General features: G+C 42.8%; 1 protein-coding gene across 2 annotated transcripts; it reads left to right on the top strand.

Annotated features, from left to right (window-relative positions):
* The first annotated feature begins 85 nt into the window (after positions 1-85).
* Positions 86-21,623, top strand: URB2 (URB2 ribosome biogenesis homolog). Of its 2 annotated transcripts, XM_024213825.3 has the most exons (10): positions 86-163; positions 1,052-1,194; positions 3,379-3,555; positions 4,801-8,212; positions 10,252-10,412; positions 12,149-12,259; positions 13,231-13,473; positions 14,219-14,309; positions 15,887-16,026; positions 20,945-21,623. In XM_024213825.3, exons 2-10 carry the CDS (start codon positions 1,069-1,071, stop codon positions 21,140-21,142), a joined length of 4,659 nt encoding a protein of 1,552 aa, XP_024069593.2. In that variant the 5' UTR covers positions 86-163; positions 1,052-1,068; the 3' UTR covers positions 21,143-21,623. The 2 variants fall into 2 exon arrangements, with proteins under 2 accessions (XP_024069593.2, XP_029766931.1); XM_029911071.1 differs by lacking the exon at positions 13,231-13,473 and having other exon boundaries at positions 101-163.
* Positions 21,624-23,142: the final 1,519 nt, after the last annotated feature.

A 23,142-nucleotide genomic window follows, 5' to 3' on the forward strand; every position in this document is an offset into this window, starting at 1 on the left:
ACCCCCCCCACCAATGGGAGGCCCTCGCCGCGGCGCTCGGCTAGCGCTGCCTGGCGCCTTGAGCGGGCGAAGGGCAAAGGCCACGGGGCGGAAGCACGTGTGTGCGGGGACTCGGGGAGCCGTGGCCGGGTGAGGACGGAACCCGCGCGGGGGGGCGACAGGTGTGAGTGAGCTGAGCCCGGGGCTCGTGCCGCGCCGGGCTGGAGGAGCGGGGAACGGGCTGCGGGGCCGGAGCTGGCTCGGTGGTGCGGTGCGAGCCCCAGCCCAGGAAGGGTCCCCCGGCGGGTGGCTGCATGGCGGGGTCTGGACATAGTGTCTCAGCGGCTTGTTGCGGGCGTGGGGTGGGGTCCGTGGTCTCAGGTGACTCTTGGGGGGGTCTGGCGTATGGCAGCAGCTGGCACTTGCTCCGTGTGGGAGGTTGGACATAACTGAATCTGGTCCATTATTATCCGGTATGTAGTTAAATACCAGCCCCTCTGGTTGACCTTTGGAGGGGTGGGTTCGGTTCAGATGGAGGCACTGGCAGTGCTTACTTTGTAATGGAGGAAGGTGCCGGGGCTCAAGCAACTTTTTAACATTCATAACTGATGCAGCGAGGCCGGAGGTGAATGGGCTATATACTGCCAAGCCTAGAGGTGCCGGGGCTCAGACCTTGCAAACCTTGGGACAAATTAAGCATTGGATGTAGGGTCTGAGCCTGAGACGTGCTGGGCATGCGCAGCTTCCTGTGATTTACAGAGGAATGGTGGGTAGTTCAGCTCCTCTCATAAAAAAGCTCAGTTTGTGGTGTTGTCTTCCAAGTTTTCCCAGCTCTTGTTTGCCTGGTATCCAATATTGTTTCCACTGATTTCAGTGGATTGGATCCTCAGTGACCAGACCTGGGTATCAAACCCAGGTCTCTTGTATTGTAAAGCTGAATGAACATAGGGCTAGCCCAAATAAGAGTCTGCTTTAATAGAGAGAAATAACCGTTAATTCTGATATTCTTAAATTCTTCTGGTTAATGTTTGTCAAGTGCATCTAATATTTTTGTGAATATTTGACGTTTCAGATACAGTAGTAGTCTCTATGGCTGCAATTTACTCTGGAATTCACCTGAAGCTGAAAAGTGCAAAAACCTCTTGGGAAGACAAAATCAAATTAGCTCACTTTGCATGGATTTCCCATCAGTGCTTTCTTCCAAATAAAGAACAAGTATGTTTTCAAAAAAGATTTTGTTTTAATTGTCAAATACAGAAAAATGTATCAATCTGTTGCTGTGGAGACCAAGCTGATTCAGAGGAGGAATGATGCATTGCATAGCCTTTTGCCTCTAGGCACTGGTGCAAATACAGCTGTAATAGGGACTAACTGAAAGTTGTTGCTGCTGGTTGTGAAGTAGCCCAGTCTGTTTCCTAATAGGCTTTCATCTCCATCACAACAGTGACCACTAAGAGGCAGTTATATGGAAGTTCTGTTTAGTGGCTTCAGCAGAAAGGCCAAGTATAGAATGGGCTAAAGAATGAACTACCTTCTCACATCTAAAGATGGTCTTTTCAATTCAGGATCGGGACATGCTCATGGGGCAGAGGGGGGAGAGATGCAGTGCCCATGCTATACTTGTTTTGTGGATAAATTGAAGACCTCTGTCTCCAGAGTTGTAAGGCTAGCATCTTTCATCACATCTCCTACATGGCCCCGCAAAGTCTTGCCAGCCTTCTCCTGATATTGGCTAAAATCACCATCCACCAGTCCAGGAGGGGGAAATTGGACTGGTGGGGGAGAGTTCTCTGTGGCCGTGAGACCTGTTTCCTGGCACGTTATCTGTGTGAATACAGGCAGCATGACCATTCACTCCTTGGATTCTTCCTTGGAGGAGTGGGTATTGTCCAGCACGTTCTCTGTGCGGTGTTCCTCTCTCGATACCATGTTTTGATCCCCCGTGACCTGTTTTTTGTGTGTGTTCCTTGTAAATAGTTGATTTCTGGGACTTGTGGCTCCTCCTCCTTTCACCTGAGAGGGGCAGACCTTACATCGTTTGGTGGGCTTTGCTTGCTGATCCAGCTATCAAACCAGCTAGGATTTTAGTTGAGAACTGAGCATAAGAAGGATCTGTAAAAGTGGCTTTTTAAATTGTTATATGAATTGCTTTAAAACATGAAATTAACTTTTAATGGAATGATTAAATGAGCAACATTATACAATTTAATTGTATTTTAATGGTTTGTCTAAATTTCCTTTTTAAAGAAAACTAAAACTTTAAAAATGTTATTTCAAAGTATCTTCTTTAAGAACTTGGAAAAAAATTAAGAAAAATCTTATTTATTTCACATCTATGTACAAAAACGGAGCAGAAATTGAAGGCTTCCTCTTTACTCCTCCAGGAGACTTGGCTTCAGTGGCTTTGATAATTTTAAAAATTCTCTTATTATTCCTCTCACAGAATTTAAAAACTCCATCGTCTTTGCTAACAAAGATTGTTTCCTTCAATGAGAGCTATTTGGCTCACTGGTTTACAGTATGCGCTTCTTCCTTAACCGTAGTTGTAGGTCTGAAGGCTTTGTAAGAGCTGTGAAGCTCCATAATGGTCAGCATAGAGCTTGCAATCTATGGACCTTGAAAGTTCAGTGCTGACTTATTATGACATTTATAATCCTTTACAGGTCAGACGGGGCCTTTGGAGCTTGTAACTGTGTAGTGGTGATTGTGGAGTTTACAAGATATTCAGGTTTGGTCTGTAGACCCTGTAGTACATGGACTATGTCTGTACACCTTGTAAGCAAAGTAGGCACTGCCCAAGGATTTTGTAAGCTCTACTGATAGCAAAGCTTCAGAGGTTTACAATATACATATATACAGAGAGAGAGAGAGAGAGACTGAAAAAATAGGAACTCCAAAAAAGTTAAATCAGGCCTGTGCAATCATTCTATTTGGGGATCAAGATTTTAAATAAACTTGCAATCTTTAGGACAAGCTGTTTTTGCACTTTGGAAATTAGAACAATTTTTATAAAGTGAAAATCCACCAATTCTTTTTGTAAGTTCCCTCACTCAAAAATGTCCTCATTGATATAAAAATTTTATGTGAGAAATTTTTCTGCTGGTTTAAGAGAAGCTGAAAGGAACCCAGCATTTTCACCCTTGAAATTAGCTTTACTATGAAGGTTAGAGCACTAAGGGGGCCAAAATTGAGTTTAGAAACTGTTATAAATTTAAGCCCTGATCCTGCTTGGAGAACTGCATAGACAGACTTCTGCGTCCACATAGAGCTCGTTCTTCATGGGCATCTGTCCCCACAATTCTCAGGTGTGAAGTGGCTACTATATTTCTGTAACCTTTTCCCATGGAGGTAAAGATGATCACCCACAGCTGTATATTTTTGTTTGTTTAAATAACACAGGTATTACTTGATTGGGTGAGCCATGCATTGGTTTCATATTACAACAAAAAACTTGAACTGGAGGATGAAATTGTTGAGAAACTTTGGACGTACCTGGATAACATTCTCCATAGCAGAAAACTACAGAATCTCTTAAAGGATGGAAAGACAATCAACCTCAGTTTTTTGATTGCACAGGTAACTCAAACCATACTCTTTGTTAGGTGATGAATACCAGTGCAGTATGTGATACAATATATGATTCTTCCTTTTAGAGTGAGGTGTAGTATGAAATAATTACGGATAATTAGCTTACATTTTTAGGCCGTTGTATTTATTTTCTCTTCTATCCCCTCTGGATACGTCTATACTTGCCTCCGGGTCCTGCGGTAAGCAATCAATCTTCTGGGATCGATTTATCGCGTCTTGTCTAGACGTGATAAATCGATCCCGGAAGTGCTCGCCGTCGACGCTGGTACTCCTGCTCCGCGAGAGGAGTACGCGGAGTCGACGGGGGAGCCTGCCTGCCGCGTCTGGACCCGCGGTAAGTTCGAACTAAGGTACTTCGACTTCAGCTATGTTATTAACGGAGCTGAAGTTGCGTATCTTAGTTCGAAGTGGGGGGTTAGTGTGGACCAGGCCTCTGTTACAAGACAGCTGATATTTGTGGAGAACAAAGATTGAAAGCAACAACACTTCCCAATAACCTCATACTCGGATGATCTCTCATAGGTTTCCCCCTCCCCAAACCATCAGGGATGGAACAGGATTAAATGTTTTGGTTAGTAAGTAAAGACCCAGTCAGGCAACCCTTACTCTCACAAGTAGCCTAGATGACTTCATTCAGTCTACTCATGTGAGAGAGTTAAAGGCTTGCAAATATATATTAATACAGGAAACTCTGGGAGCTCATATGGCTGTTTTAGAGTACAAGTGGAATTATTTGCTTACTAATGGAGATCCTTGCTAAATAGGTTGTCCAATTTGGAATAAGGAAGGAATTTTCCCCCCCGTTGGCAGGGTCCTTGTTGGGATGGGGAGGGCATCTTGCCTTTCTTTTCTCTGCAGCACTAAGTAAGTTTCCTCACTGTTAGAATGAGGTGGACTATCATGCATCATTATTGCTGCTGCTGTTATTCCTATTACAGTAGTCAATCAGGAATGGGGCCTCGTGTTTGCACAGCATCTGACACATGCAAAGACACGGTCCCTACCTTGAAGAATTTGCCGTCTGAATACGATCAATTGTCTATGCCTGGGGTCAGGAATGACTGCTGGTGGGTCTATGTTCTTCCCATCTTCTGTTACTAATAATTGTTTAAGTGCTGTTGATGTGTCCAGCATATAGAAGATTATGTTGTTTGTTCCCCAATGACTTTTGTTTCTGTGTGCAAGGTTGATAGTGATGGGGTGTTTTTTTTTTTTTTTTTTTTAAATCTTCAGGTCATAAATGAAAGGATATCCGAATCCTGTGTTCAAAAATCCCACGGAAATGTTGGCACAGTGCTGAGTTGTTGCAGGGGCATCCTTTCCACTCCGCCTCTCTCCATCATTTATACAGCAAAATGTGAGCTGATGGTGAATCTCCTAAGCAAGCTCTCCTGGCTGGCCTGTCAATGGCTGACCTCCGAAGATGCTGTGACCTCCCAGTTGTTTGATGTCCTACAGCTGACCTTTGCTCAGTACCTCCTGATTCAGAGGCAACAGATCAACCCAAATCGTGTGTTTGGGCAAGTGACCAGCCACTTGTTTCAACCATGTCTGCTCCTGAGGCATTTGCTTATGGCCAGAGTGTGGACACCAGCTGATGATGGCCGTGTACGTCAGCATCTGAGCCGGGAAATCCGAAACCAAGTAGAGGCTGTGCTGCAGGCTGGGATTTTCCAGCCTGAGCTCTTGTCCTCTTACAGAGAGGAGCTCCTGACAGAAAGGGAACCACAAGACAAAAAGAAAAGGGCTCTTAAAACTATTCTGATGCCTGTCAATACAGTGCTGTCCAAGCTTCGTGATGCTAGCTTTTGTGAACCAACGCTCCAGGTGATCATAGTAGCAAATTCAGTACCTCTGCTTTATAAGCTCTTTTTGGACTCTTACTGTAAGGCAGAAAACCACATGGTCTGTTTCCACATGTTCACCAGGCTTTTTGGCTGTCTAAGGATTTCTCACCTGCAGGAGGATCTATGGCAGGAGATGCTCTCGCCAGTAGACTGGAGCACAGAACTGCTTGCTGTGGAACAGCTCCTGAACTTGGTGCTCAGCAAGGATATCTATAACGTTGCTGCTGACCGGATCAGGCACAAAGGGACCCAATTCCAGTTTTACCGCAAACTGGCAGAAATGTTGGTGAATCACTCACAGGCTTCCATCCCAGCTTGGTTTAGGTGTCTCAAGGCCTTGATTTCATTAAATCATTTAATTGTCGAGCCTGATCTGGATGACCTAGTGGCCTCAGCTTGGATTGATGCAGAGGTCTCTGAGCCACGTACAAAGAAGCCCCAGGAGACTCTCATAAATGCCATGTTTCAGACTTACACAAAGCTGCGACAGTTCCCTAAACTCTTTGAAGAGGTTCTGTCTGTGATCTGCCGTCCAGCTGCTGATGAGTTAAGGCTGCCAGTCTTGTCTGCTGGGCTGACGGAAAAACTTCGTGAATGCCTCCTCGAGCTGCCACCCAACCAGATTCTGGATATTTTGTTCCTCATACTGGAGAAGTGTCAGACTCTAATAATTCCTGATGTTAAAGATGACTCTGACATGGCACTGAAGCTGCTGTCTGTGAGCTCAGTACTGCACAATTTTCTCTTCAACATGAAGAGTTTGGATAATGTCACCCCATTACCTGTTGTCCTTCGCACTCAGAGTCTGTTGGACAAAATGCAGAGAGAGGTAATCCAGCCATTGCTGGACCTATTGAAGGATCACTGGGCAGAGGAAAATAAACCAGGGCTTTGGCTAGAGAAGATCAGTGACTCTGCACTCCTCCTCGTCTACACGTGGGTGGAGCTTGACACTCTGTTTAGTATAAACTGCAGCAAATATGTGTCTCGGCTGGCTGAAGCAGCTGGTGGTGTTACTGACTGTGCTGCAGAGAGCTGGGACTTCTCAGCCCTTCTCCCTGGCGTGGATAGACAGTGTTGGAAGAGGGTAGTGAGACTCTCAAGTAATTTCTGCTCAGCTAGTAAATATTGCTTAGAACTGCTCATGCTTCAGAAAATAAAAAAGATCTTAATGCAAACCAGTGTTCAGACTGAGGCTGATCTTCACACTTTGCAGCATGCCGCAGCTTTCATCCTTCATTCTGGAAGATCAAGCATGAGCATGGAAGAGTCAGAACCTTGGAATGGCAACATTAGTGCAATAAATGCTCTCACCTACCCAGCTGCACACTGGTACCTTGTAGTCTCAAATCTAACAATCCTGGTTCCTCATCTTTCTCTGAAAGATGTAGAGTATGTTGCTGATGTGCTTCTGAAGATTTTATCATCAACTAAAGCTCCGGGAGTTTCCGCAGATCAGGATTCCTTCATCACAGCTGAAAAGGCTTCTAAAGCTTTGCTGCATAGTACTTTTCTTCCAGAAATTAAGGTGCTGCACTGTGCTTTTATAAGCCGCGTTATTCAGCAGTGCTCTAGTGTGCTGTGTTCTGCTACTCAGGGCGTCGCAGATCAGCCTATTCAACAGCTGTCTGCAGATAATATACCATGGCATGAGGAAGTCCTCTCATCTTGCAAAATGGTTGGCATGGTGGAAGCACAGGCAGAAAAGAATCAATCAAAGGATGAAGCCTTCATTTGCTGGACAACAATGGAAAAAATTGCTCAACGTATATTGTTGTTAACAAGGGCCGGTTCCACCATTACTTTGGAAGAAGACCAGATAGAAAGCTTTTTGCATTTACTAGAGATTATTTCTGCGTTGAAACTTGACAGTCTTTTTCCTTCAGACCATACCCGTTGTTTTCTCTTGCTGCTATCCTTGGTAGCCAATACCAGAGCTAATGTTTCTTGCAGTAAGTTGCTATCACTGAAGTTTCTAATTACCTGCTTCCGCCTCCTAACATGCCTTCAGACTGGCAGAAGTGTCAATTCCGTCTTTAAAGTTTTTCATGCCAGTGATGCTCTTGAGGCTGTCGTGACCGCCCTGTTTGCAGCCAGCAAGTGCTTTGCTGATGTTTTGACCACTCCCGACTGGGCAGAATTTCTCCAGGTGATCCAAACCTTTTTGGAATGCTTTCTTCACATGATAGTTGAAAAGAGGCAGAGCCTGAAACTCAATTTGGAAAAGTTCACTTTTTTCCTAGCGAGCTGCAAACCATATGCTGATGCAGACAGAGGCAAGCCCTGGAACACTGCAGTCAATCAGCTGCTCCTAGTGCCGCTAACCACACTCTGCCATGTTCTGACTCTGTACCTCCAGCAGCAGCCAGAGAAGAAACAGCAACTGACAGAAATGCTGTCTGCTTTGTTGGAGCCAACTGTCCTCCAGACGGGAACAGCCATCCAGCTGTGCCTTAAAAACCTCACCAAAGACCAGCCTTTGCCTTTGGCATTCATCCCATCTGTCACAACCCTACTGAAAGCAGATCTGAGCTACATGTCCACGGGTGGCTTTATGAAAATGGAAGGCGAGCAAGAGAATCCTAAAGACCCAGGAAAATATCGGGAGTATTCCCACACTGAACTGTACCAAAAGTTTTACACTCGGATACTGAGAGAGCTGACCTCTGCAGGAGGCCATCTCCAGTTCCTTCACTCTGCCTTGCAGTTTTTAACTGTTTTCTGCTCAGTAACAGATCTGTATCCTGGAGAAGAGACTGTTCTCACTGTGTTTCATGCTGTAAAAAACCTACTTGCTGGTACAGAGCTTTTTTCTTTTCTTCAGCTCCTCTGTTAATTTTGGAATACAGGGGTGGGTAAAAGCATCCAAGAAGTTCTTAAGAAAGTCACTTAAGATATCCACTTATGCTGGCCCATCAGCAAATGAGTCCTATCTTTAAAAAAAAAAAAAAAAAAAAAAGACAGGGAAGCTTTTAGAGGGAAACTGGGACGCAATGTTGACCTATCTTGATAGTGGTCTCATCTGGAAGGTCTTTGTGGATGTCAGCCATGTAGTTATTTTTGTCTCCTTGTTTTCACAGAAATAGTTACTCATATGCCTAAGTGCTCTGTTTTTATGCAAAAAATATGTATTTTGCGTATGCTAATACATGTCTTGTGTGTGCATATGTATGTTTTGTGACACAAATCCATCAAGGTTTGAAAGTGTAGCCCTAAGCCCTTTTAAAAATGATACTACAGTGTTCTATAAATGATGGGCCAAGGCACTGAGAAACACCCCTGTAAAAATATTCTGATTAGGACCATTTCACCAAATGTGGTCAGACTTTTGGGGGCTGCTCTGAAGATGCATTTTTTGGTCTTATGTATGTGGTATAGCAGCTAGCACTGAAGGAGTTAATGGGTCGGCTTAGTTAAATAACTCAGCACTTTTCATCTGAAGAGCTCAGAGGGCCTTACAGAGGTGATAAGTATCATCTCCATTTAAAGGTGAGGAAATTGAGGAACAGAAAGACTACTGGCCTGGTTTTCAGAGGTGCTGAGCACAATATACTCCAGGCAAAGTCCATGGTAGCTGTGGGTACGCAGCACCTCTCTGAAAGCTAGACCCTTTATCACCTGCACACAGTGAGCCAGTGACAGAATTGGGATTAGGGGAGCCTAGTCTTCTGACTGCTAGTGTGATCTAACGACTATGCTATGTTGCCTCATTTAAAATATAACCTAAACTGACATTGCACATGTGCAGTGTAGTAGTACCAAAAAAACCTGTCAATGTTATTTTTGTCTTTGATGCCTTTAAGATTTGATTTAGTCTAGCTTACTACTACAGTGATCTTACAAATTTATATTACTCCCTAGTTGTTAGGGAATCACAAATGCGCTTAACCCCTAACAGAGTAATTGTAGTACAATTCTGTGTGGAGAAGCCTTTTTGTAAATCTGTTTGTGAGCCTGGCTGAAGCTCTTGCTAGTTGAGTTGCAAATAGATTTTTATATAGTGTCTATGTATAATCTTCCTTATAGTCTGTCTCTTGTAGGCTGTGTATCTCAATTCTTTCCAGTTACAGAATTCACCATAGGAGGCAGTATGATGTAAGTGTTAAAACAGGACTGGGAGTCAGGATTACCAAATTCTGACCCTGGCTCTTCTGCTGACTCCCTCTTAACATCTTTGTACTGCACTCTACTCATGTACAAAGCTGGTATCATATTTATTTGGTGCAGAGGCATAATTAATAGTGATAAAGTGCTTTGAGATTCTCTGATGAAATGTGCTGTAGAAGTGCCAGGCTTTAAATAGATTAAAATTTTCTCCTCAGAAAATCTTGCCACAAATCCCAGGAGTTACTGCTACATTTGGGGTGTTTGTGGAGCAGATAAATATGCTTGCAAAGTAAACTAAAATTTAAACTAGTCATAAATAATATAATCTTTGACTTAATATGTAGGAGACCTGGTCACCGCTTAACAGAGATCTAAGCTTTGTCAATTAATGTTCATGTGTTGTGTGGCTCTCCTCCCAACACCCTGATATTCTGCAGCTTGTGATCAGCTTGTTCCCCTAGCTTGTGAACAAACCTCATTATAGTGTTATCACAGAGTGAAGGCATTTAATCAAGATAATGACTGCGGGATAAACAGTAGGATGGGAATGTTCTGAATGACACACTGCTGCTGTGGTAGGTGGGGGAAAGCAGTTCTGTGCGCGTGAACATTAAAAAGACTCACACAGAGAGAGCTCCTTTTCAAGGCTTGATTTTTGAAAGAGTTTTTTTATGGCAATTCCCAATGTGGATAAGCAATTCAGACGTATTTGTGTCTCTTGACTATGCAGGCCCTGGCACCACAGTCCAGGTGATTCAAGATCTAGAAATGCAGCTGACAGAATTGATGACCCAGCTCGTGGAGAGCTGCACTACTGAGGAGTTCTGTGTCATGATGAGGCTGGTGCTCCAAGGACTTGAAGTTAGCAATATTTGGAAACAAAATCCTAAAGTAGGGAACTTTTGGTTTATTTCTTATAATTTATTTTCTTTAGTTTTCTCTCCATGGCTTGAACTGCAATAGAACATAGATGGTATCTGATAAAATTGGCAGGAAGAAAGACTGAAATGACACGAGGAAGAAATAGGAGTTTGGCATTAAATGGGTTTCTATGTTAAGCTGCACACTCATAGTAACTGACATGGCAATAAAACTGGTGCTTAGATACTGTGATGAAGAGTGCCCTAGAAATACCTGAGATCGATAGAATCCGCTGTGAAAAAAGAGAAACTTGCTACCTATGAAGAAAGCTTTCAGTAGGATCCCCAGACATTTAGCACTCTAATTCCCAGTAACAGGAGTCTCACATCAGTGAGTTCCTGTAGACAATGCTGAAAGTCAACTCCTGTGTTAATTCTAACCTTACAAACTGGCCAAATAAAAGCTTTAAGTTTGTTTCCTATTGTGTTATCCAGTAGAGTCCTCAGACTCCGCACCCAGAAAAAATTGTCTTTAATTATGTAGGTGATTACCAGGAAGCTGGTTCAGTCCATGAACTTCATTCATTCAAAACAAAGATTTGCCTAGTTCATTTAAAAGTCACACCTAGTGTGGTCTGTTCTTTGTAGTTGTAGGTGTAAATTGGCACATACTAGTATATGTTTCTTGTACTGTGGGTGGTTCTTCGTTAATCACAGTTCTACTTAGCACTAACTGAGCACTTTTCATAGGCAAAGTGCTTTACAAACACAAACGTACTGATCATCACAAGACTGCTTTGAGGAGGAGGGTAAGTTAGTACAATTATTTCCATTTTTCAGATGGAGAAACTGAGACCAAGACCAGACAAAAGGATTTATCACTGAAAATTTCTCACTGTTGTTACCACCAAAGCTGTAGCATAGACAAGACACTTGCAGCCACTGGCATTTTAACCATTTTATTGTCCAAACCTACTCTGAACAGGGTCAGATGGCATGGTGCTTTTAAACACCAGCAGTTATGTGAAGCACTGATTATATTAGTGCTTCCACTAGTCTATTCTATATAGGTTCCTATACAGTGCTCATTACTGTAGCATCTGAGCATCTTCCAGTCGTTCATTAAGTGACATAAGTAACATCTATCACCAATGGAACTGAATTGGTAGTTGTAACATTGGGAAGAAATTTGGCAAACAAGGGTGGCATAGACCCCTCTTGGAAGTTTAAGTGACTTGGAACTCAGAGCCTTGCTAAAGCTCAGGAGTATCTGCCTCCCACACCTGCCCATTTGGAAAAGGCATCTGTGTCATCTCTGTAGATAATGTCCATTAAAAAAAAAATCTAACCTAGTCTTTCTACATTGTTCGTGTTACGCTAATCGCTGTAGGATATAGGCATTGAAATCCACGTGTTTTTGGACTGCAAGGCTGAAATACATTCACGTTCTATGTTTTCCTCTTAGTTCTTATAATCCAATATGTGATGACATGTTAGCTGGTAAAACATTATGCTGGTTATATGGGAGGCTCAAACTATGTTCACACTACCTCCCTCCATTATCTATAATGGCTGCTACACGAGCTGATCTGCCTTTATTTTATCATGTTTTAATGTCATGATTTGCTTTTAAAATAGACGTAGTACAGAATGCTAAGGTGATTATTGCTCAGCACAAATTCTGTTGAGCTGTTTCCACTGAGAGGTGCCATATTTCAAGTGAGCGTATTTATCTTTTTGCAGTGATTATTTATCCATTTTTTGCAGGAAGTATTGTCAGCTGTTACGCTAATCAAATTGCTGCTCAGCTGCCCATTAACTGGAGAGAAAGAGAAAGCTTTCTGGTTTACCAGCCCACAGATAATCACAGCTTTAGTTGTAAGTAACTCCCACAGTATAAGTTACCTATCACTTTTGTTTGACAGAGCCTGTAGCTATTGTGTCTGAAACATACACAGAAATATATTTAAAAAAAAAAAAAAAATTCTACATTTGACATCAGTTTGACTAGGATCCATTTACGCTGTTTGGCCCAAATTTCCCCAAGTATATCCCTGTATATTGGCATGGCACAAATGCTCATTCATTAACATCACCATTACTTTGGAGCTGCACTGCATTGTGTAGGGGTTGAGAGTGTCTCACTAGGCTACATGGAGAGGTTTAGAGAGTTGCCTCTCCCCAGGCCTGGGCAATGCTTGTTCTGATCCAGAGGAGGAAAAAACTGTTAGTTTGGCCTTACAGCAAAGCAAAAAGCCAACAAATAAAGAAGAGCCTATAAAAATGATTGAATAAGTGAAGGAAAATAATTAAATCAGATTCCTTACCTGTGTTGTGCTGCACCCAAATGTAGTGGTGTTGGTGCTTGCCATCATGATGTCTGACCCTCTGGGACCAGAGATTGTAGATGCCCTGACAGGGGATTCCCAGCCACCCCAAGCCACTGCCAGACAATGCCTGTGAGAGCATTTCTCCTGCCCTTTGTGGTAGGTGAATCAATGCTTGTGAAGGACAGAAATATCCACTGGAACAGTGTAAAAACATGAATAGGTGCAAATAGACCCTGTATACCATATTTTGTATGCATCTTCTCTATGGGATTGTGGGATAGATGCAACAATGCACAGGCCCTGCAGTGCTTTCAGGGAATGCTGTGTGTGGATATGGCGCACGGCATGCGCCTAAAACAGATTGATTCGTACGGATGAGGCTTTATGCAGTTGCAGTTTGCGCCAGTGTACTCCTGTTGGTCCAAGTTGCAAAAGTACAGTTCTCTAGTGTGGAAGAAGGGGGTGTTTGGAGACAGCCAAATTCTTTTTTGTTGTTTTTGTCTTCACTTTCACATATAGATACAAACCAAAGAGGCTTGTCAGGACCAGTTGCTGATTCCCACCATTGTTGTTCCTATCCTGGAGACGGTAGCAGCCCTGCTGAGGCAAGGAGAAGAGATTCTCTCCAATCCCCATCATGTGACACTGGCATTCAGCATTCTTCTGACTGTCCCTCTGGATCATTTGAAGATGGAGGAGTATGGGAGCATCTTCCTGGGAATTCATGAAGTGCTGTTCTCCATACTGCAGTGTCACCCTAAGGTGAAGGGCTGAAGGGTGGGGAAGAGCCGGTGATCAGAAATTTTAAGAAGCCAATCCCTGACCTGTGTCCAGTAGGTTGAAAACATGTAGAGGTTCTGAAATTATAACCGATATTTGGAAGCAGATTATCACAAAACCTCTAAAGTTAGATTAGGGCAAAGTTTTCAAAAGTGCCTAAGTTCCATATTAAAAAAATGATATAGGCACTTAGCCTAAGTCTCTTTGTAGATCAATAGGACTTAAGCACCTGGCTGTGTAAGTCACTTATGAAAATTTTCCCTCTAGTGCCTATGTCAGCTGAAAGCTGATTTTTCCAAACCGTTTTCAGCTGAATAAGTGTGTTGGTCCTTAAATCTCTGGTCCCTTGGGCAAGCACTGGTTCCGTACAGATGGCAGTAAATGCCCCAGGCATTAGACTAGCATAACTTTCAACCTCTGCTGTGTGGATGTGGGGTTACTTTGAGATGATTATAATTATTTGTATTAACCATAGCAACTTCGAGCCCTAGTCGGGTACCAGGACCCCATTGTGCCAGCAGCGGTAGAAACTGAACAAAAAGACAGTTCCTTCCCTGTAGAGCTTACAGTTGATGTATCTTCCTTTAAAGCACATAAATCCACTCTTATTTTGGGGTGTTGAATGTCATGCTGCGTGTGCTGCTTTAATAAAGGAACCATCCTCAAATCCTTTTTTCTGTACTGCATTAGGTACTATCTGATCCTCTTTCATTTGATGTTTTTGCAGGTGATGCTAAAAGCAGCGCCATCTTTCCTGAACAGCTTCAATAGGCTGGTTGTTTCTGTTATGCACGAGGGGCGACAGAAAGGAGACAGAGGTGCTGTGTCATCATTTTCATTAACATACCTGACTCTGATTGGGTGCAATGGACAGGACAGGACAGGCTGTGTGTAACGTTAGAGGTTGAAACAAAGTCCCAGGGCCAGATCGTGGCTTTTGAGCCACTGGCCACATAGGCAGAAGTGAGGATGAGCCACATAGCAATCTGCACTCTGACGCTCTTTGAAAGGTTCTTTCCAGGCTTCATCCTGGGAGACTAGCATAGTGCTTCCATTCCGAACTATGACCCTGGCTAGCACAACACAGACAAGGGCAAGGCTCCTTGTACTGTATTTCGGTTCTTCTCCCCCACCTTTGCATTCTCACTCAGAAACAGCCACAGTAGCCCCATTGTATAAGGTCAGTGATGGTTTTAGGAAAAACATGTGTTTTCTGGTGTGATGGCTCCAAATGCTGATGACTTACACTAGCGCACTTGGGAGAGGGCTTGATAGATGTGCTACTAAACAGAGCCCTGGGTTGCAGATGTTAGACATGCTCCAGACTACGTGTTCATCACTGTGTGTTAGATACAAAACCAGAATCTTGTAAATGTTTAAAGTGTTACTTGGGATTTACTTATCTGACTCTATTAATTCACGTGGCTAAAACCAAGTTCACTGCTTTGAAATTTACCCCACTTTGTGTGTGTGTGTGTGTGTGTGTGTGTGTGTGTGTGTGTGTGTGTGTGTGTGTGTGTTATAACCACGTACATGCGATAGGCAAGTGTACACTTAAGATATTCCAAAGGGGAGAGAGGAATGTTACATTGGTGCACCTATGGCGTAAAAGCCGAGCTTATACATTTCAGTAATATCCACATTTTCCAAGGAGAAGGATCAGTGGAAAGCTATAGGTTCAGGAAATCCTGTGATTTAGATTCACTTGGTCTATCCCTGCAGAATTATTGTATTTTAATAATAAAAAACAAGACACATGCCTAGATTTCCCCCTACTTTCCTCCCTAATTTCTATTAAGTTATCTCATTGCCTTCCAGTGAAGGATTGTTCCCTAAAATTCAAGTCCTCTGTCCCATCTAATTTTTAATGTTTCCAGTGATGGTGCTTCTCTTCGGGGACTGTTCCATGTAATAGGTCTCATTATCAAGAAGCTGCTTCTTGATATAGTGCCACTTACAGAATACTTAAAAAAAATTCTGATGTTTTTGCTCTTTTTCCCGTTAACTGGGCAGAGGGCTGGAACATGGGAGGTACTTTCCCCACCCTTCTCTCTGCTTGAATTCATGTAACAAAAGTTGGCTGCGTTCTAGTGTATGGTGGAGTTGAAACAGCCTTATGCCTTTATTCTTACAACATTGCCCTTGAAAGAGAGTCTATAAAATGTTGTACAGGATTGTTCATTTCCATAAGGACATAGTTTAAAAGAAACTAACAACTAGCCAGCCATGGTTTCATATTTTGGATTTGCCAAAAAACACAGTTTGGTAATCCAAAGTATGAAACCATGGCTGGCTAGTTGTTGGTCTTATTTGAAGTTTGTTTTTTGGGGTGTGTTTTTTGTATAGCAATTTTTTTAATCTCTAATTTTGAACCACAATTTGATTTCTGTTTTAGGGAGCACGGATGAGTTTGGAGTTGTATTGAAATGTGCACACTTGGTAGAAAGGATGTATAGTCACATTGCTGCAAAAACAGAGGAGTTCACAGTGTTTTCTGTCTTCATAGTGGCCCAGTACGTGATTGAACTGCAGAAGGTAATATACACTCATCCACCTTAAAGTCATTATAAGGTTCAGGTTGAGAGTCACTTACTATTTAAAAGACAACTATTTTAAATTTTCTAAAATCCACATGCTGATTTGGATGTCTTGAAATTTGCTGTACCTCCTATGGATGCAGAGTAGGGCTAGTGGTCCAGATTTGTTGTCATTTGAGCAAAGGTTCCTGAGATGATATACCCCTTTAAAAAAAATTGTTTTTACAAAATCACCTGGTTCTTCTGGTGTGGTGGTTTTTTGTTTTTGTTTTTTTTTATTTTGCTCCTGGGGCTCAAACCATGGTTCCAGTTCTCCCCAACTTGATCTCAGATGCTTGGAATTATCTAGTACATGACACCACTGCCCCTTTGGGGAAGTGATATTGAAAAAGTTAGAGGATAAAGTTTACTACTCCAGGCCAGGTTGAGCTTTCTGATGAACCAAAGAGAGAGTGATAGCCACATGGGCATGTGCAGCAAGACTAGGGCTCTGTTGTAGTCAGAGTTTGTAGGCAGCCTGTTCTCACAGATGGTGAGTGGTGAAAGGTGACATGCTGTGGTCATTAAACCTGAGGACACCCATGCACTGAGTTTGAGCCCTACCCTTGGCAGTTATCCGAGATTGTGTTTGCACATCTTATGCCTTGCTCTCTGCCTGCATTCTGTAGGAGTTTCTCTTGGGTGTTTTACCCTCAGACTAAAACTTCTGGTTTGAGAGTGATAATTTAGTGCTCTAAAATCTATAACCAGGTTCTAATCTTTAGAAGTACTGCCAAGAATTTGGCATTAAACAGAGGAAAGAGTCTTGTAAGCAGTTTGGATGGTTACATCCTCCTCAACCATTTCCTGAACAATGGAACTGAGTGTGTACAAAGGAAAGCAAGTGTTAAAGGTCATTTGATCAAGGGGTTCCTGATCTGCAGCTTCCCCGCTCTCTGCTTTGCCAGCCTTCACCCCTTAAGGCTGTGCACTACAGCTCCTGAGGGCCCAGCGCACTCCTAGATGACATCCATTATTAGTGGAAGGGATCAGCCAAACACTGTTTGAAAGCCCAGTTTGATGACTAGAGCTTTGACTAGTAACTGGGTTTCTAAAAAAGTAGCTTTTCTATAATACTGCAATGAACAAGGGATCATCCTTAAAAGAGACCTTTGTTCTCTGGGGGCTCAGAAGTGCAGACAGAGCAGAACCAGAAAGGGGGGAAACTGGGTACCTTCCCCTCCAGGGACATGCTTGGGGAGAAGGGAAATGGAGCCATCTGTGCCCTTCTCCCACCCCCTTCAAATTCCTCCATCCCTCTCTGTTCCTCCTGTGAGTCCCTCACAGACTCTGGGGTTCCCCTTCCTTCCACTCCTCCACAGTCAGAGGAAGGAATCCAGAGCTCCACTCCTTCCCCATGTTGCCTCCAGCAGTGGGGAAGGGTCCTGAAGCTCCCCCTCCCCCAACATACACCACACCACAAATGCGGTGCTGCTAGGGGGAAAGGGGAAGTCAGGGTAGGAGAGGGTGGGGAGGGGTCCAAGCTGTGCAGTAGGGGAGACTTCAAATTTGCCTCCCCCAACTTCCCTGCATCCATACCTCCCTTCAGAACTTGCCCCCACAGTGCTGAGACCGGGATGGGGAGCTGGGAATGAACATGTTCAGTGCCTGGCACCAAAAAAGTTTGACTTAGAATAAATGGTCGCCAATCTGATCAGATTGAAAAACAATGCTCCACAAGGTGGTTGTTCGCTTATTTCCCCATAAATAAAAGCCAGTTTATCATACAGACCTTTAAGAATATTGTTTACAATCTGCAACTCTGCCAGACCACAGGGAAGCTCCCCGTCAGGTATGACCACCAGCCTCAGTAACACTGCCGTCAAACATTTCCTTCACCCTTGTTTTGGGCTCTGTGTCCCTGGGTAACAAATCTTCAACTAGCAATGCTTCCTTCAAGGGTGATTGCCCTCAAAGATAGAGAGGGGTTGACTTTTCAGCTATTGGCCCCCTCATCCAACACCAAATCATATGGAAGGTCATTCCCCACTTCTACTGAAAGCAAATATTCTTGCTCTTGCATAGTCAAAAAGACATCTACAATGGAGTAGCGCCTTACAGCCAGACTTAATTTCTGAATTACTAATTTGTTCCAGGTTAGCCAATTTGGATTTCATTGAACACTGCCTGTGTCCATCAAAACCTGCAAAATCCTCTTGTAATTAATTTGTGCTAGTGATCGGGTTTTACATGTCTCCCTGTCCTAGGTTAAAACCTCAACTGGGCCTCTTTCCTTTCTGTGCAGGATACACAGCTGCTCCATATCCTGCCTACTTACCCTAATTACTGATGTCCTGGTTATTGAATTTGCCCCAGCTAAGGCTCTAGAGAGTACTAGTGCTAAGGGCTGCCTTGCAGCAAAATCTTTTCAAGGACTGCATTATGTACTAGCTTCTCTGGGCCTGATCCATTGGTATTCAGGTACCTTTCTGCACTCGCCCAGCCCAGCGGGTTTGTCTTGCTGTCCTTGGCTGCTGTTCAAATATCCAAATCCTATCAGCCATCTGGAGCAACTGCTGTAGGATCAAAAATCTCCACAGTTGTTGTCTGGCTTAATCCACTTCTGTACAGCTTGCTGGGTGCCTCGCTGGGCTGCATCTCACATGAGCAGAACTTCAGGCTGTCTCTAGACTGACATCATACTTGCAAAGTACTGCTGCATTTTAACACTATGATAATCTTTGAGTATCAGCTACTGAGAATGCCACCTGTGCTGCCCGAACCTTCAGTTGGCTGAACAGACTATTTTGTTCTTAGCTACCCACATAATTCGGCCACCCTTTCAAGTAATGTTCAGTATGCTCAGTTTCCTCAAGCTCCTGCAGCCAGAGCCCTTCCCAGCAATAAGTTGGATATGGGTGAAGGACAGGAGTTACCGGAAGTAGTGCCATAGGGAACTCCCAACGGGGATAACTTTGGTGTTAACAAATCCAGCTGCTCCTGTCTTTTTTTTTTTCCTCCCCAGTAGGACTAACTGTAAGGCCTCTTGAGACTATTGCTAAAGGGTGCGGTGTAACCATATGTCTAACTAGTTATTATGATAAATAACTGCACAAATTTTGGTTTGGGGATTCATATGTTAATGGAATAATTGAGCATAAGGAGGAGAGTTAATGAATTGGTGGGACACTTACTGAATTGGTGACACAGTTTGTTTTTTGTTTTTGGTTTTTAAAAGAGGATCAATTTCAAAGGGGGAAGGGGCTGGGCCTATACATGCTAGAAAGCACTTGTGACCTCTGTTCTTTCAGAGCAGCATAAGAGAGGAGAAACCCCTTTTCAAGGTAGATTTTTACAAAGGCTGCACACAGTTTTACTCTCTCAATCATAAAGGACAGTTTCCCCTGATGAAAAATTTAGTTTATCAATATTTCACAACAAATGTAGACCCTTAATTATTCTGAAATAAACCTAGAAAACGCCGTTGTTAGCCCTGGGTACATCTGCAGCCTCTTCCATATGCTTGATCTCACCTTTCACGCGTTCTCTGAGCTGTAGCATAATTCAGCAATGGTGAAATAACTCTTCACACACTTAGTCATCCCCCATCAAGAGCTCTGTAATGCAAATTGGTCTTGCTAACTATATAGACCAGTAAAGGTTTATAGGTCGAATTAACTGCCAGCCCACAGTGGCAGCTGTTTAAATCTCATAAGGTTTTTAGACAGTGATTAGTGGGAACTGCATTGTAAAGTAAAGATAGTCAAGAGGGTTTGGGGCCAAATTCAGATGTAGTGTAACTCCACTGCAGATGCATCTGCTTACACCAGGTATGAACTTGACCCAACTTCTCCATTATAGTGGCATTTCATACTGTTCCTTCTATTACTTTTATTACTTGCCTCAGGATGAGAGGAAAATTCTGAGTTTTAATGAGAGCCTCTCATGCAGTTTTCATTATACTTGCAGTGCAGAAGCGCAGGTCTAGAGGCACCAAGTTAATTTTGGTATTCAGCAGAGATAAGACCTGTTTCAGTGGCAAGAACAGCATGATCAGCTTCAGAGGCCACCTGAACCTAAGGCAGTAAAATGTTCAGTGAGTGGGTTATAATCACAGGATGTGTTCCAGTTTGCCTAGAGCCCCAAAACACTCCAAAGTCAGCCTTGATGAGTTTTGTTATGGGGATTATGGCAGTTTTGGGAAGACAGCGTGTCTAGTGATCAGCAAGGGACTGAGTTAGCAGTTTTAGGTTGTATTCCCAGCTCCGCCATTAGCTTGCTGTATGACTTTAGGCAAGTCTTTTAATTTCTCTGTGCCTGGGGTTAAAATGGGTCAAGTAAACCCACACCTCAGAGGGTGTTCTTTAAGACTTCTGTAATTAATGCTTGTAAAGCAAATTGAAATTCTTGGATCAAAGTTGCTAGATAAATGCATTTATTAAAGTGGAAGAGGCAAAACAAACTCTACATTTTAGATGTAGGCTCACAGAAGGACTTGTCCCTAACTGAGATTTCAGTCTGCAGCATGCAGCTAATATGTTGGCTATTGTTCCGTCTCCTGAATATGAAAGAGGTATAGAAAAAGCTGCTGAAAAATCTATTCCAGGATAGGTATCTTAGAATATTTTACTGTAGATTTTTTTTTTTGTGGTTGGGATGATTTCAAATTCTCCCAAGTATAACAGAGTCTTTACCTGAACACTCAGCACCAGTGCAAATCTTAATATACAGGATTATACATTACTGCTGTGTTTTCAATCAGGTTTACAAAATCGGGGAGCTAATTTATTATCTAATATTTTACACCTTGTTTAACAGACCATTCTAGATGGGCTGATACCTTGGATTGTATCTTGCCAGTACTTTTATTTCCAGTCACTTGACATATACTAACTATGGAAAGTAAAAAGTTTCATGGGATTTTGTTCATCTCCTAGGTGACCTTGCATCCAGCTGTAAAGAAACATCTAACTGAGGGAATGTATCACATCCTAGACCTTTGCATTGAACGAGACATCAAGTTCTTAAATGCATCGCTACAGATGGGCGTAAGAGAAGTCTTTAAGGAATTGTACAATGATTATACCCACTACCACAAAACTAAAAAACATGGGGAGAAAAAGTACACTGCGTGATATATCCTTCCTAATATTTGCATAATCAGTAAGGACTTGATCTTGTGTGGAGCTGAGAAACCTCAGCTCTGATTGAGTTCAGGATGATCAACACATTACAGGATCATGCCCTCAGTTGTTTTGTTAAAAGTGACATATTGAATGATATGTCCCTGTATAACTGGCCTCTACATCTATGGTAGGAAAAAGACACACGCTTAGGCTTTCGGCCCTGCTGCAATTGTGCAGCGCCCCATTTAAATCTCTCTCTGCAGTCTGTATATGTGCTACTTGTTGCAGGATCTGGGGCCTTATGTAGTTTTCCTGTGCAAGCAAAGAATGTACTGAGTGAAAACTTTCAGTGATGATGCAACTGCCCTGCTGTCAATTACAATGGGGAGCAGCACTAAATAATGGTAGTGCCCCACACCATATTTTTTTTGTTTGTTTTTACATTCATGCCAAATACATTTATTTGTGTGCAACTGTAAAATATTCAGTCAGCTTCTGTTACAAAATTGTGTAAATACAGATTTGTAGAAAACCTGAAATGGTGTTTGTATCTGTCTGGCCAGTAAGTTGTTTTTTTTTTTTTTTTTCTCTGTGTCTTATGAATTATTGTCATAAACACTGGCCTGCTAGAAGGCGTTATCAAATATCTCCTTTCCATCAAAACCAAAAGGATTTTTTGATTTGTTGCTGCCCTCCTGTGACTGTTTCATGAAATCACACATACTTAATTTGCACAAATATATAACCAAAGTAAATCATTCTGCCTGAATACTCTCTGGTATCTTTACAAGTAATACCTAAGCTTTCCATAAGTAAAAGAGATTAGAGGGGGAAAAAGCTTTCGCTTTTATTTTGTTGACTTTATGTATAGTCCGTTTCAGTCTTCCCTACATCATTAACCATTTATTATTTGCATTACAGTAATGCCCAGTGGTCCCTTGTGCTAAGCACTGGACAAACATAGTGAGACAGTCCTTGCCACCAAATGCTTACCATCTAATAGTCAAAGGGTGGGGAAGGGAAACAGGCCTAGACAGATGAAGTGACTTGCCAAAGGTCACACAGCAAGTCAGTGCTGAGATGAGCCAGAACCCAAGTCACTTGTCTTTGAGTTCAGTGTCCTCTCCAGTGGGTAATTCTGCACCCCAGCTTAGGCCCCCGCTCCTGCAAACTGCTCCAGGCAGGCAGACAGTGGAACCCCATTGACTCCAGTGCCTGCATGAAGCAGTTTGCAGGAGTGGAGGCATAGTTAGTAAGTTCCCCCTTTTGTTTGTTTGGAGCTTTCACCCAGTAACAGGGAAGAGAAAGGAATATCTAAGCGTACAGGAAACTTGGATTTACAAAGCCCCCAAAATTGGCAGGGGAATTCAGACTTGTTTCTCTGAAACAACCTTTAACTCATATCTTCAGCCTGATTATGTAGAGCAGGGGTTCTCAAACTGGGGGTTGAGACCCATCAGGGGGTTGCCAGGTTATTTCGTGAGAGGTTGCAAGCTGTCTCTCACACACACACACCCCGCTTCACCTCCAGCATTTATAATAGTGTTAAATATTTTTAAAAAGTGTTTTTAATTTATAAAGGGGGGTCACGCTCAGAGGCTTGCTGTGTGAAAAGGGTCCCTACTACAGAAGTTGGAGAACCCCTGCTATAGATGTTATCCCTTTAAGCAAAGCTGAAAATGATAGTAACTAAAACTTGTGAATAATAGTGATTTTAAAAAAATCTGACTATCGTTAAAACCATCTGATCTGAACAGTTCTGGGACACCTTTGCCCAAAATAACACACTGTGTTCCAATCTATTTTTATTTGCTAATGGAAGAAGAAAAATATTACATCTTAAATCCTTAAGGGGGTGGTGGGAATGGCTAGAATTTGGCTTACCATGATATTTTAAATGAAGTATAAAAGTCACATGACCTCTTGGACAGCCATAGTTGAAAAGATAGTACTGTCCACTACTGCTCCCTGAGATTCCAGGATTGGTAGTGCTGTGCACCAAGTGCTTG

The sequence above is a fragment of the Terrapene carolina genome, unplaced genomic scaffold, assembly GCF_002925995.2.
Source record: "Terrapene carolina triunguis isolate 2854851 unplaced genomic scaffold, T_m_triunguis-2.0 Scaffold85, whole genome shotgun sequence".
NCBI lineage: Eukaryota > Metazoa > Chordata > Testudines > Emydidae > Terrapene > Terrapene triunguis.